This window comes from Musa acuminata, chromosome BXJ2-1, assembly GCF_036884655.1.
Source record: "Musa acuminata AAA Group cultivar baxijiao chromosome BXJ2-1, Cavendish_Baxijiao_AAA, whole genome shotgun sequence".
NCBI classification, from domain to species: domain Eukaryota; kingdom Viridiplantae; phylum Streptophyta; class Magnoliopsida; order Zingiberales; family Musaceae; genus Musa; species Musa acuminata.
Window position 1 is genome coordinate 38,879,508 of NC_088338.1, and position 13,478 is coordinate 38,892,985.

Here is a 13,478-nt window from a genome sequence, read left to right on the forward strand (position 1 = left end):
ACAGCAGATCACTGGTTTGCAGCAATTTGACACAGGGGGATGAAGAATTGAGAAGGGGCGTAGAACTCAGATCGGTTGTGCTGCAGTAGAAGTTGCAGATCTGTGAGGATGGAGACAAATGCCGGTGAGAAAAGAAGCGCCATTGCCGTAGAAAACGATGGGTGCAACAGTTGATGAGATATAAAATTGAATAACTTTTGTATATGAACAAATATTAACAGGTCATGATGTGCAATAGAATTAAATGAAATCATAATCAAATAGAACATCAAGATATACGCGGAAAACTCCTCTAATATGAAGGATAAAAATTATGAAATAAACTAGAGATAATTCGGATTGATTAACTCCATTATACGAACTCTGCTGATATCAGCTATCGGTACTACAAACTCATGCCCTGTCATCCGGCATGCAAGCCACGGTACAACCGAGTTCGACGCAAGTCGTGCTTGCCATCACTGCTGTGTCCCCACAAACACACTGCTTCGCTACGAGCCTTGCATGCCTGCCTCATCACCACACTCGGGTTTCAGATGTCCACCGATGACAAACCTCGTAATGTGGACAAATGAATGGTTTATGATGGAAAATGACGAAGAATGGGATCATTCGTCCACCTAATCGCCTTCCGAGATGGCGAGATCCAAAATCCAGGCAGCCTTGTTCCGGTACGTGGATAGTTCTAAGCGGGTCCCACGTCGACTTTGTGGGGGCGTTGCCCTTAATTTAATCCTGACTTGGGTCCCACTCCTCCGAAGACAGCCTAGCCTGGTGGGTGACTGGAGGAGGTCTTTCGGCCTTTTTGCGGTGCTTGGATGCCGTTGGATGACGATCGGGCGGTGGTCGAACGGGACTTGGGAGATGGGTCCCACGACAGGGGCAATGATGAGGCCCAGCCAAAAGAGGCGGGCCCCGCCGAGTACGTGCCGGGTCTCTCCCTCCCCCCCCATCTTTCACGCCCCCGACGTGCTCGCCGTGATTGTTGTCCCCCTATTCCCCTCACCTAATAATTCTACCCGAGCTTGTTTATGGTCACCGCCCCGTAGGAATAAGGCAAGGGAGACCCGTGCGTATTTACATAGAATGATCTTTATCAGTGTTAGTCGATGCGGAGAAATATAACAGCATGATCATCTATAAGAACGCGATTGGCCGAGACGGTGAGTTCACCGAGAGACACCACACTCGCGAATAAAAGCGATACGGCGTAACCCGACACATTTATTTGATGAGCCTGAGGAAGAGAAGCAGCGGCTGCATCGGTTTGCAGCCGAGGGAGGACAAGGAATAGCTCGATCCAACACTCCTTTTTCTGTGTTTTGGGGCTTGGATTGCCCCTCTCGATCTCGCCCAAGTGTCGCCTGTGTTCGCCGGGAGTTGTGCTTTCGATTGTTCCTCCCTTTTGCCTCTTTCACTCCTCCCTTGTCCTCTCCTTGCTCTGGTCTCCCCTGCGCATCATTTGCGTGTCCCAGCATCGGCCAAAGTGAGCCACGAAGATCTTGCTCCCCGGTTTCCTCTTCTTTTCTTCGCCTCTTATGAGAGCTCGTAAAAGGAGAGGAGAAGAGAAGAGATGGGACTGTGACCTTGTGCTTGTGCTTGTGCTTGCAGGACAAGGTAAGGCTGCTGCTGCTGCCATTTCTCTCATCGATGGAGACCGTATCTCCGTCTGCTTCTCTGCTGCAGAACCAGCTGGACGCTTCCAACTTCGATGAGCTCTCTATGGATCAAAGCCTGCTCTTCTCGGATAGCCTAAAGGTGCCCTGCTCTCTTCTCTTTTAGACTCTCATATCGAATTGGGTTCTCATGTTGATCCTTGCGCTCCAGGACTTGAAGAATCTGAGGTCCCAATTGTACTCTGCGGCAGAGTACTTCGAATTATCGTATGCCACTGACGACCACAAACAGTTGTATGTGCAATGCTTAATCGACTTCGTTATGCTTCACCGTGAAAGAACCGGAACCTAAATGAAAGCCCACGATGCTTCATTCTGCGTGCAGCGTCGTCAACACCTTGAGAGAGTACGCCATCAAGGCCGTGGTCAACACGGTGGACCATCTCGGATCGGTGTCGTTCAAGGTGACCGGTCTCCTCGAAGCCAAGGTCGACGAGGTCTCCGGAGCGGAGTCTCGAGTCTCCTGTATCGAACAGGTACGAATTCATCGCCCGAGTCAGCAATTTAGTCTTCGAGATATCATCGTGTTCTGCAACCTCAGAGGATTCGAGCCTGCCGAGAACTCGTGGACCGCGAAGGGCTGTCGCAACAGTCGCTGGTGATCGAAGCTCCACGGTACCATAAACGCTACATCGTACCGGGCAAGTTAATCTCTCTTGGTGTGTTCGTCGATACAGATGCGATCGTCTCTGATGCTTCTTCTTCGGTTGGTTGCTCAGTAGGTAAATCGATGCCGGAATCAGGACGACATGCAACGCCAAAGTACGAGAAGAACCTGAATGCATCCAAGGATAACACCGAGACACACAAATTTCAACCTGGTAATAATGCTTTGTTCGATCCACCCCTCTCGATTGCCTGCGATCAGTACTGATCGATATAGCTTTTCCAACAGTTCATCATCCCACGGTGGCGGACAAGGCACCTTCATTCAGGTACAAACGTCATGTTCTAGCTAATCAGCAGAACCGATTTCAAATAGTCATGTCTCGAGCGTTTGATGATACAAGGAAAGCACGAACCATGTCGCCTGCTCCTTCCTCGAGAGCACGCTCCGTGTCTCCTCGAAGAATTCCTTCCTCGTCGCCTTCACAATTACCTGGAAAGCTTTTCGGTGCAGGTGCGGCGTCGGCAGTTCTAATACCGCAGAAAAGACTTCGATTGTGATCGTTCGAGTTGATGCAACTCTGTTTTGCCATATAATCTTGCAGAAAAAAGAGCAACATCACCGATTCGAATGCCGAATCCACTTGCCCGATCCGGATCACTTGCGGTGCGGCCGACGGCGCTCAGGTCAACATCGAGTATCGGGCGGCAGGTAACGAGCATTCACCATGGACACAAGTGCGCAGATGCTTGCTTTAAAGGAATTGCCAGGGGAGTCTTTAAGGGCACTGACAAAGTGACATCTTTCTATTACAGCAATATAAATAGATCATGTGAATTGTGACTATATCATTAATAGTCATGTTCCCTGAGCATATAGATAGATTGCTGCAGTTCATCATCCCTTCTTTGTGATAGAATTTCCCGAGGAAATCTCTTTTATTCTGTTGAGGGAAATCCTTCCTCCTAATCTGTATAAATAGGAGAGGGAACATGTTAATAGATTAAAAGTAAAGCTATTTCATTTCTACAATAAAGCTTCTTCAATTATTGTTCTTATCTTCTATTATTTCTATCACTTTGTAACATCAAACCGAAATGTACTTTCTTGTGTGCAGTATTCTTCGGCGACTCAGAAATCGGCGTCAATGCGCTTGCATGCCGAGAGAAACGACGACAAGGATGGGGAGCAGAACCCGAGCAAAGGCAAGAAGTTCCTCAAGTCCCTGCTCAGTAGGCGCAAATCGAAGAAAGATGAGATGGTTTATAGTTATTTGGATGAGTACTGAGAAGCTCAGTTGGCATACCTCTCTGCATGAAATGTTGTTCAATGCTTTTGTTTTCAGTTTCTGTTCATTAACCACACAAAGAGCCGCATGGAGTATCGCAATATATAGATAGATAGGCAGGCAAAGGAGCAGCAAACGATGGTTCCTTTGCCTTGGCTTGTTACTGTTTCTTGTACTTCTTCCCACTTGTATCTTTGGATAAGTAGAAAGTTGAGTTTTGTAGAGAAAGAGGAGTTTGTCATCCTATTGTTGTGTGTCAGTTTTCATAGTTTGAAGATCAACTTGATGCAAATTGAGAGCTGATTTATTCAGGTAATTATTTGTATCACCTAATTATTTGTATCACAAGTTTTTGCAGCATATTAACACATTTTACCTGAATATTCGATAAAAGAAAAGGTTTTATACATATTACATTTTAATCATGCAACACTTAGATTTATAAAATATCACACATCCAACTCTCATCTTATATAAAATACTTTTCACAAGTTCCTACAACAATAATAGATAGATAGCTTTTGGCATCTTATCAAGGAACTCCTAGTGTGACTGCAGATCTTACTCTAGTTGGGAATTGGAACCACAAAATATTAACAAACTGTAAAATGAAAGTAAACTGCAGTTTCTGGATGATTTCTTTCAAGGTCTCCAACTTCCTGTCCAGTTTTTTCTTGCAGGAATTATTAGATCTACAGATCCATTGAACCTTGAGCTGGGAGAAATGCACAGTAAGATCATAGAAACTAAACCACAAAACATTCACACAGAATTGAACTCTAATATTGGTTATTCTAATGTTCAATATGACCTTCTCCATAGATCAGCAAGCAAAAGAAGCTTTAAAGTCATGCTGCTTACAGCAGAAAGCGCCAGCAACTAAGTGACTTGCAAAAAAGTTAAACCACAGATACCATTCACTTAACAAGCAATTTTTGTATGGTTATAAAGAATACTGAAAAGAGCATACACTTGAAGGTGTGACCACTGTGACCATTATCCAAAAAAATTCAGTGGCATTGCAAATGAATGCTACGACATCTGTATATCTGATAAACTTACTGACAGAATATAAAACAATTCCATGTTGCAGTGCATAAATGAAGGCCACATACTGTAACCTCTACAATGGCTTCAAAGGAGGATGATGAAATGCAGTGAAACTCCACAAAAATGCAAGATCTATGCCAAAATCCCCAAAAGAAAAAAAATCAAAACCCAAAAAACAAAAAGGGAAAGGTGCCGGGCAGACTTGGTGGCAATAAATAACATGAAACATGATTCTCAGACTACAACCACTTTTGCTTCCAGGCATCATACACTCCAGACATCATAATTTTGCTTGCCTGCTGCAGAAGAATGGCATTGGCATAATGTGATGCACATCATGAATGTACTACCAAGGACAAAGATGCAGTGCCCTTTAGATTTTCTGCAAGCAAGAATTTGAACTGGCAGATGGGTCATCTCTACCCAAGTCCCCACTGAAATGAGCAGAACCCAATCCATGGTGCTCATTCATAAACTAACCGACAGCCCATGCGACACTTGCCCAGAAAGAAATGCTTTGTGCAAACTGGTAATGACAAAACACGTTTATGCAACCCAAACCAGACTTGACATGACTGCTATGCATATAAAGACTTGTGAAGCACCAAAATTTACCATTAACCAGAGATTGCCCGACTAATGGCCAACTTAGCCCAATCAGCAGATTCTTTTATCAATTGATCATCTGATGATAAGCATTCTTCCAAAAATTCTTTGCTTGCAACAGACTGATTTATTAAGGTACCAGCATGGCTACCCAGCGTATCAGCTAAATCACCCAGGACGCCCACTGCAGTCTTCATCACTGCATCATCCCTATGAAAAACAAAGAAGAAAGTAACAAGTCAGCCGGCAAGAAAAGCACCAACCATTCAAACTCTAACCTGAATTAGGAATAGATAACTACATACATGTCCTTTTCATTGTACAATGTATCAAGGAATTGAAGGATGTGAGGTGCATAACGCATCAGGAGCTGGGTCTTTGAACTATTTTTAAATCCTTGCAATATCCCAGAGTATGCCTCCAAAATACCATTTCTAAGTTGATTGGTGTATTCCAGCATTTCATCATCAGTTGCAACAGCATGTGCAGATAGTTCTGCTGCACTCTGGAGCATAGGCATGGCATAGATCAAGTATTTCTCAAAATTTTCCCCTGTTGCCAAAGCAATATCACCGAGGCATGAAAATATTGGTGGCTTAACAGATCTATGCAACTGATTACTAGATAGATCCTTCAGGAGTTGTGTCATGATTCCATCACAGTAAGGCAGTATCTTGTCCTCCAATGCCCTGCATAAATCTCCAACCACACCAACAGTGATAGCACAGACTTGATACTCCTGAAAGTTCTGAAGACCCATTTCTAAATATGGATAGAAACCTTGCATGTATTTTATGAAATTTCCCCCGACGGCATATGCTAGAGCACCAACTGCAAGCATAGCCTCTTCATGCACTGTAGCATTTCGGCTAGCAAAAACCCTGAGAAAGGGTTCCATTATCTGGTCAGCATACTGCATAAATGCATACTTCGTTGCCTCGGATGCTCCCAACTTCTGGATGATAACCTGCAAGCATCCACAGAGGAGGCCCTGCAGTTCATTCTGCTTCTCTCTCTCATCTGATGACAGCTTCTGTGCCTCAAGAGTCTGATGAAGCTCCATCATGATGACTGGAAGCAACTGTGTTACTATTGGTGCTGTCTCATCAGTTGAAGTTCTAACAACTTCATTCAATGTCTCATAAGCTGCTGTCCTCAAGCGGGATTCTCTAGCATCTTCCCTGTGTGTAACATTGAGGAGAGCTTGGATAATCTCTTGGAACAAAGGGGACATCGGCGATCCCGAACTAACATCTTCATAACCTTGAGCAAGAAAGTAGAGAGCACCACATGCTTTTTCAGCAACATTAGGAACATCTTTCATGCTCTGAAGGAGGACTGTCAGGATCAGCTGGCAGTTCTCATGTGTTATGATAGGTGTTTCTACGGTTGACCCATGAAGAAACTCAAATATTCTCCCTAGTGTCCATGCCGTAGTGTCCTTGACATGGTTATTTGGATCTTTCATCAAGGCACTGAGCATAAAGTTTAGGGCAACATTGACTAGAGGAATGAGTTTTTCAGGCGATGGACCCTCCAAAATTGAACCAAATGCATATGTCGCTGCCTCTCTCTGCCTCCAATCTGGTTTGTTTATGTTCTCTTCAATGAAAGGCATTACAAGAGGCACTATGTCATCTCCAACTGTGCGTGCAACCAAACCCAAGCATGTTCCTCCAGCCATTGCAAGGTTCCAAGCCCCTTCATCTTGATCTTGATCCTCTTCCTGCTTGAGAAGAGTCTCCAATAGCATAGGAATTAAAGCAGGCAGTGCTTGCTTGATGAAATAATAGCAAGGGATGTCAGAATCAGCAGTAAAGTCACCACCATATTCATCCAAAATGTCGATTTCCTCATCACAAATTGAACTCCAGAACTCTATAGCTTGAAGAGCAACAGGCTCCTCATCTTCTCTCACAGCTTTTGCTGTAATACTAAATATGTCCTGCATGTACGATGCAAGCTTGTCATAGTAGGTAGACGAGATGGCTACCAAACACTCAAATGCAGCCTGCCGTATCTTCAACTCCGGGCACAAGGTAGCTTCACAAACCACTCGCATTATATAATCTCTCTCCATGTCATTGGAGAAATTTGCCTGTGCAAATCCCAAAGCATTATACAATGCTCGAGTAGCAGCTAGCCTGACATCTGTACTCCCCTCAGAAGCATTCATACCCTGAACAACAGCAGTGAGTATCTTGTTGACCTGGTCTTGATCAACAACTTGTGGAGAAACTTCCTCACATATGTAGCCAAGAGTTTCAAGTGTGGCCTGCTTCACATGAGGCTGAAGCTGGTGTATGTTCGATAATAGAGAGCCTATCAGTTCAGGCCACTGTTTCTGTGGTAGTTCAATTCCAGCAATCTTAGCAATGACTTGGGATGCAGTAGATCTAGCATCAGGAACAGGAGAAGAAAGGGTCTGAAGCAAGCAAGCTTTGACCTGGGCTTTGACAGCCACATCTAAAGACAACCATCTTTGAACAAGCTCATTTTTCCTATGCTGCTCCTTCGCATCAAGAGCATTTTTGAGGATCAAACCGGCTAACTTACGGCTGTCAACAGGCTTATCATTGTTTGCTAGCTCACTAGAAAGAGATAGCAAAAATGTAGGGAAGTTTTGCTCCTGAAACTGTTTCAGACTTTCTTCTGCATGTTTTCGGACTGTACCATCCACCGATTGTGCATTCAACAGAATCTGGGTGACTTCCATTGCTACTCTAAAATTGAGCAGAAAAGAACTGAGCTTTTAGAAAGTGAACAGAGATCGTTTCTCTACACCAACATTAGAGAACAGTCCGTCAAATAAATTTTTAGATATTACTTTGTATCAAACAAGCCACAAAAGAGGTTGTCCCTCATTGAAAACTCATGTCATCTAAAATCCTTTGTAACAGAACATCATGATGAGGGGCAAATCCAAAGATGATGATCTAGGCAAATAATCCTTTCACTAAGTCATTGCAGAAATTAAGACTTAAATTGCAGAATTACATTAATGTCAATCTCTAGCCTATAATACACAGAGCTTTGTGGATCTTGTATTGCTCTATAAAAACTAAGATTACTAGGATAGGGTTCACCAAAGACAAATGGATCACAACACATAAACCCATCAAACCTACCATGTCAACAGAAGATAAACCTCATTCGTAAAAAATAAGATGGTTGCTCAAGCAAAATCATAAGCTACAATGTTATCAACAAAATCTACATGGCATGCTTGCCTAAATCTCTCTCAACATCGCAAAGTACCCTCATAGAAAAGAGAATGTAAAAAAGTCACAATTTTGAAGTAAGATGCAAATAATGTATACCGGAAATGTCTATTATGCAATACAACTCGATGACATATATAATTATCAAGTAACAAGACGTACATCGGACACCCAATGGTGCACTCTCCCAACAATGGATGGAGAGTCATAGGGATCAGTTCTATATTCTCCCAATACTAGATGAAGGAAACCCATATTGCACTTCCAACAATGAATAGAGCGGTGTCGCTCACCCCACCCAAGTAGGGACATGTTCCTCCCAACAACGGATGAATGAACCATGTATTCGTCATGTTTGAAGGCCCGCTACTTTGTGAAGGGAATCGTCCTACTAGCCTTAGCCTACTTGCCCTAGGTAGAGAAATAAAGTCCTCAACTATCATCATATGTCACGATCAATTCATTTATATTCATTCATTCATTTATGCATGCAATCAAAAAAAACCATACAATAAAATGCCATGAGAGACCATGGTTGGTGTATGACATGCTAGACTCAGTTCATTTGTAGCTTCTTTCACATGATACACTTCCGATGTAGACCACTCAACATAACCATAACCATATATACCACCTAATCATTTTCAAATCACAACTTTGAACAAATCTTTTAAATTCATAAAATCATAAAATCGTAAGATATTAATCTCTCAATAACCCTAGCTCAACTTGAACCCTAATTGGAATGGTCCAATTGACTTGAAACAAATAATTTTTTAGCTAGAGTCCAATTGAACCGACATCAAATTCACGTAAAACTAGTCTTGAATCATCTTAAACCAATCTAATTGGACTTAAGTAGACCCAATTTGGGCTAAAAACCAAAAGGATAGGTTTAGAATCACCTTGAACCGATCAAAATGTAGTTTAGTCAACTACAAGGTTCAGATCGAGCCACAAGGCGCCATGGACCAAGTGCAAACTTGGGCTAAAAGGGGTTGGCTCCACCATAGTATAGTGCAAACGTACATTCGGCTGAATATGAATTGGGTCACTTGAATCAATCATGTAATCACAACATGCTTGTTCCATGGGTGGTAGACTGACCTGCAGCACCGATCCATGTGAGCTAGGCAATGCCTAGCCGCACAGGCTAGGTGACGCTTGGTCGCTCGATGTATGTGGTGCTTGACCACTTAGTCTGGATTGCACATGACTGCTTGGGGTAGGTCATGTCTAGCTACTCGGGTTGGGTCGGGCCTGGCCACGAGTGGGCTAGGTCGTGCCTAGCCTCTTTGACTGGACCGCACCTGACCACACAGGCTGAGTCGCACCTGGCCACATGAGATAGGTCACGCTTGGCAGCTTGGGGTAGGCCGATATGCACCCAAACTAAAACCCTATGTATGACCACGAACTGGTTTGACTCAAGTTAGATCCAATCCCAACCAAATCAAACCCTCAATTCCGATTTCATATAATATTAAATTAATTAGCATAATATTAAATTAATTAACACATGTAATAGGTAGTCCTATTTAATTTAAACATGAATTATAAGAATTTAAATTAAATAAACACAAGAATAAACCTATTAATCAGTAGATTTTAATATTCAACACGTTACCAAATAATTAATTTAATTTGATTTGGAATACAAAAGAAAGTATTCAATGAAATTTATTGATCAAATAAATTAGTCCGTCAAACTAATTAATCAACTCAAAGAATAATGGCAAAATTTCATAAAATCCATTAAATTTATTAATCCAATATGATTTCATGTTTAACTAAATTAATGGAATCATAATTCATGCATCATGCTAAGATAATTTCAAAATCCGAAATTAAATAAAATCTACAACTAAATACAACATGGATTTGATCTAAACATATAAAAAATATACAAATTTTAATTTTAATTTTTCATGAAAGACAAAGAACTACCGCTCCTCTGCTGGACTCCACTCTTCGTTCCTCTAGCTACTAGATTTGAGGAATGAGGGAAAGGAACACCTTCCTTTAAATAGAAGAAGGTGAGCCCTTCTCCAAATGCAAGAAATAATTTAATTTTTCTTATTTAATTTAAATTCTTTTATTTTTATATCCTTATTTCCTAAAATTAAAATATCTAATAGGAAATCAATTAATTAATCATTTTTGGATTATTTAATTATTTAGATGATTGATTAAATTCCAAGGAAACTGATTTTAATTATTTCCTTAATCATATTACACAAACATAGAAATGGATAATCCAAATACAGTAAAACATTCATTACAGTAATGTTCTTTTTTTTTTTTAAGAAGAGAAAATTCTCCGGCGATTACATTATTGATATCCAAAATTAAGCACCAAGGCAGAGAAAGAATCACTTAGCATCACCTAACACCAATTACAGCAACAAGGTGAAGATATATTCAATGCAATTAATAACGAACAGTACATCAGCAGATCTGAATAATCAACGAGAAAAAGGAACCTCTTACATGCTCGCGACAAAGGACCAGACAAAGATAATATTCGATCACAAAGCATACCATGAAAATTTCCACTATATGCCAATAAATCATCCAGAATTCCTCTCAATCACAAATCCATTGATCAACAACCCAAAAACCGAGTTTAAGTGACAAAAACTGCGAACTCAAAAAAAAAAAAAAAAAAATCTGCAGTTCCAAATCCGCCAAACCGAATCCAACAATACAGCAGTCCTTAAACTGTTGGAAATTCGTTGAATTGTATAAATTCAAGAACCACCGCTTGGCTGAACAAGAAAAACCCTGATCCGGAGCACTAATCGATCAAAAGCAAACATACTTTGCCCCCTGCAAAAGCGGCGGCGACAGTGAGATCGACAGAGGAAAGGACGAACCCTTGAGATCACTTACGCGGGTAGGTCGAAAGTGTCGGCAGCGGAAGAGGTCCCCGAAGCCGATCGGAGGGCGACGGAGTTGGGCGGCCGCGGAGCAACTCGAGTCGGGAAACCCTAGGAAAGGGGCGAAGGAAAAGCGACGCGGAAGACGTGGACACGCGACGCCCAATTGCTTAACCGGAATTTGGGGGTGCTTTAATTTTTTGGACTTACATAATTCACCCTCTCGCCACTTATTATATTGAGATTAAATTATTGCCAGCGTTTTTACGTAGGCACCCTTGTGAAGTTTTGAAATTACGTATATGCCTTTCTAAATTATCATATATGGATAAATATTTCAGGTATTATCAATATTAGCTAATCATAAAAATATGTAATTTTAATTGATATTCAAACAATGATAAAAGCTTGCAATATATATGAAATTCTCATCCAAATGTGTTAACTATATTTCAAAAAGAACTAGTCTTGGTTATAAAATGTATAAGTATTATAAGAGTTCACGTTAGCACATATATTATTAGGGAAAAATATCATTGTCGTCTTGGCAACCGAACATAGTTCGAACCCGTACCCATATGCGTAGGGTTGTCTAGGGTGTTTTCAAGATGGAAACGTAGAGCTCTTAAGGTAATATCTATACGAAGATCGAGATCGAAAAATATTTCCTAACTCAATCCCTTTTATGCTCAAGTTAGTAAATCGATATCCCCAAATACAAGTTTGAGCCTTCAAAAAAAAGAGTCTCCCCATGTTTGGAATATATTTTTATACCTTAAATAATAAGAATGATATTTGTGATTCATTGTCAAAGAGAAAAATTTTATAATTACCTTTATTATCATAATGAATGAAAAGGAACCTTATATTTTCTTGTTTTTAATCTTAGAATGGTGAGTTAGATCTCACGTGTCGACTGATGATAGATTCACTATCACATATCTAAGTATATTTTAATTGAATTTATTATATTATGTGATTCTATTTAATTTTTGTCAAAATATATTAATTAGATTTTGATTAAAAAAATTTATCAATAAAAATAAAATATATTTATGTTATGATATTTTAGAAGATTGTCTCGATGGGAGGACTCTCTTAATTATTTCTTCTACACCAGAGACATTCTATCGTACCTAAAAGATATGTCCCATCTTTCTTAGACTTATAATATTTATGATTTTGATCCTTATAATAAGTTATTTTATATTAGAGTTTTTATGTTTTTAATTTATATAGAACAATATCATTAGAATTTAAGTTATGATAAATCATTAAAAAAATTAAATCTTATAGTATATTAGATCTATTTTTAATATACCATATTGTTTTTTCTCTTTTAGGCATGCACCACATGATCCATGTCACGCCTCAGCCTTAGAGGCAAAATTGTTTGCATATTTGTATTAACAATCGAACACAACAACTCTCTGTTCGATTGTTGGCAAGGGTGCCACCCTTCTTTAGGTGGCGGTCTTGTCAATGTTAGTGATATGCCATGGGAGGCTTGCTATCCTTGGTGGCATAGCTTGCTATGGTGTCCAACCGGGGGGCTGTGATCACACTCGACATGGCAATGGGATGGGTAGGCGTTGTTATAAATTGTTTAAATTTAAAAAAAAAAGTTTTTTTTTTTTAAAAGAGTTATAACTTGTATTTGAGAGTAAATTATGAGCATCTCTTTTAGATTATTTTTCTTTCTTGATAAATCTGTAAATGGTTGAATTAGACGTTCTCTATTTTGAATATTCTTTATTGTTTATTCAATACATATTTTCTAAAGGCTTATTATATCTATTAAAATTATTTATTAAAAAGATGATGCAAATATCATTTTTAGGAAAGTGTTTATATACGTTTGAAGCTTAAATATATTTCCTATAGTATTATTGTACCATCAAATTATTGAATCAAGATTTTATTCGTTTGGATTGTTTTAATAGAACGAACTTTACCCGTTGGCAAAACAAGATGAAGTTCATGTTGGTTGCTTTGAAGATCTTCTATGTGCTTGATCTAAATCTTCAACAAATTTCTGATCCAACCGACAATAACACTGATGAAGTTAAGACTGAACAAAAGAAGAGAAATAAAGATGAAGTTATGTGTAGAGGACACATTCTCAATGCTCTTTCGAACCGGCTTTATGAT

At 40.1% G+C, this 13,478-nt stretch overlaps 2 protein-coding genes across 7 annotated transcripts; one reads left to right on the forward strand and one right to left on the reverse strand.

Annotated features, from left to right (window-relative positions):
• The first annotated feature begins 1,215 nt into the window (after nt 1-1,215).
• LOC104000445 (putative protein ABIL2) lies at nt 1,216-3,887 on the forward strand. Of its 2 annotated transcripts, XM_009422514.3 has the most exons (10): nt 1,217-1,486; nt 1,612-1,758; nt 1,828-1,910; nt 2,002-2,152; nt 2,218-2,317; nt 2,396-2,497; nt 2,572-2,611; nt 2,687-2,796; nt 2,888-2,994; nt 3,401-3,887. In XM_009422514.3, the coding sequence occupies exons 2-10, from the start codon at nt 1,651-1,653 to the stop codon at nt 3,569-3,571; spliced, it is 972 nt and encodes a 323-aa protein (XP_009420789.2). In that variant the 5' UTR covers nt 1,217-1,486; nt 1,612-1,650; the 3' UTR covers nt 3,572-3,887. The 2 variants fall into 2 exon arrangements, with proteins under 2 accessions (XP_064947874.1, XP_009420789.2); XM_065091802.1 differs by having other exon boundaries at nt 1,216-1,486; nt 2,218-2,497.
• A 703-nt stretch (nt 3,888-4,590) lies between these two features.
• LOC135599179 (importin subunit beta-1-like) lies at nt 4,591-11,513 on the reverse strand. Of its 5 annotated transcripts, none has more exons than XM_065094020.1 (3): nt 11,341-11,513; nt 5,533-7,945; nt 4,591-5,437 (listed from the first exon to the last, which is right to left on the reverse strand). In XM_065094020.1, the coding sequence occupies exons 2-3, from the start codon at nt 7,941-7,943 to the stop codon at nt 5,239-5,241; spliced, it is 2,610 nt and encodes an 869-aa protein (XP_064950092.1). In that variant the 5' UTR covers nt 7,944-7,945; nt 11,341-11,513; the 3' UTR covers nt 4,591-5,238. The 5 variants fall into 5 exon arrangements, with proteins under 5 accessions (XP_064950092.1, XP_064950090.1, XP_064950088.1 ...); XM_065094018.1 differs by having other exon boundaries at nt 5,533-7,950; XM_065094016.1 differs by having other exon boundaries at nt 5,533-8,005.
• Between the last annotated feature and the right edge of the window lie 1,965 nt (nt 11,514-13,478).

Excerpts from the sequence above, each read along its gene's own strand:
- LOC104000445 (XM_065091802.1), top strand. The coding sequence starts at position 1,651 with ATGGAGACCGTATCTCCGTCTGCTTCTCTGCTGCAGAACCAGCTGGAC. Across the intron at positions 1,759-1,827 it reads TCTTCTCGGATAGCCTAAAG|GACTTGAAGAATCTGAGGTC; the intron begins GTGCCCTGCTCT and ends CTTGCGCTCCAG. Across the intron at positions 2,498-2,571 it reads GACACACAAATTTCAACCTG|TTCATCATCCCACGGTGGCG; the intron begins GTAATAATGCTT and ends CTTTTCCAACAG.
- LOC135599179 (XM_065094020.1), bottom strand. The coding sequence starts at position 7,943 with ATGGAAGTCACCCAGATTCTGTTGAATGCACAATCGGTGGATGGTACA. Across the intron at positions 5,438-5,532 it reads TTGTACAATGAAAAGGACAT|GGATGATGCAGTGATGAAGA; the intron begins GTATGTAGTTAT and ends TGTTTTTCATAG.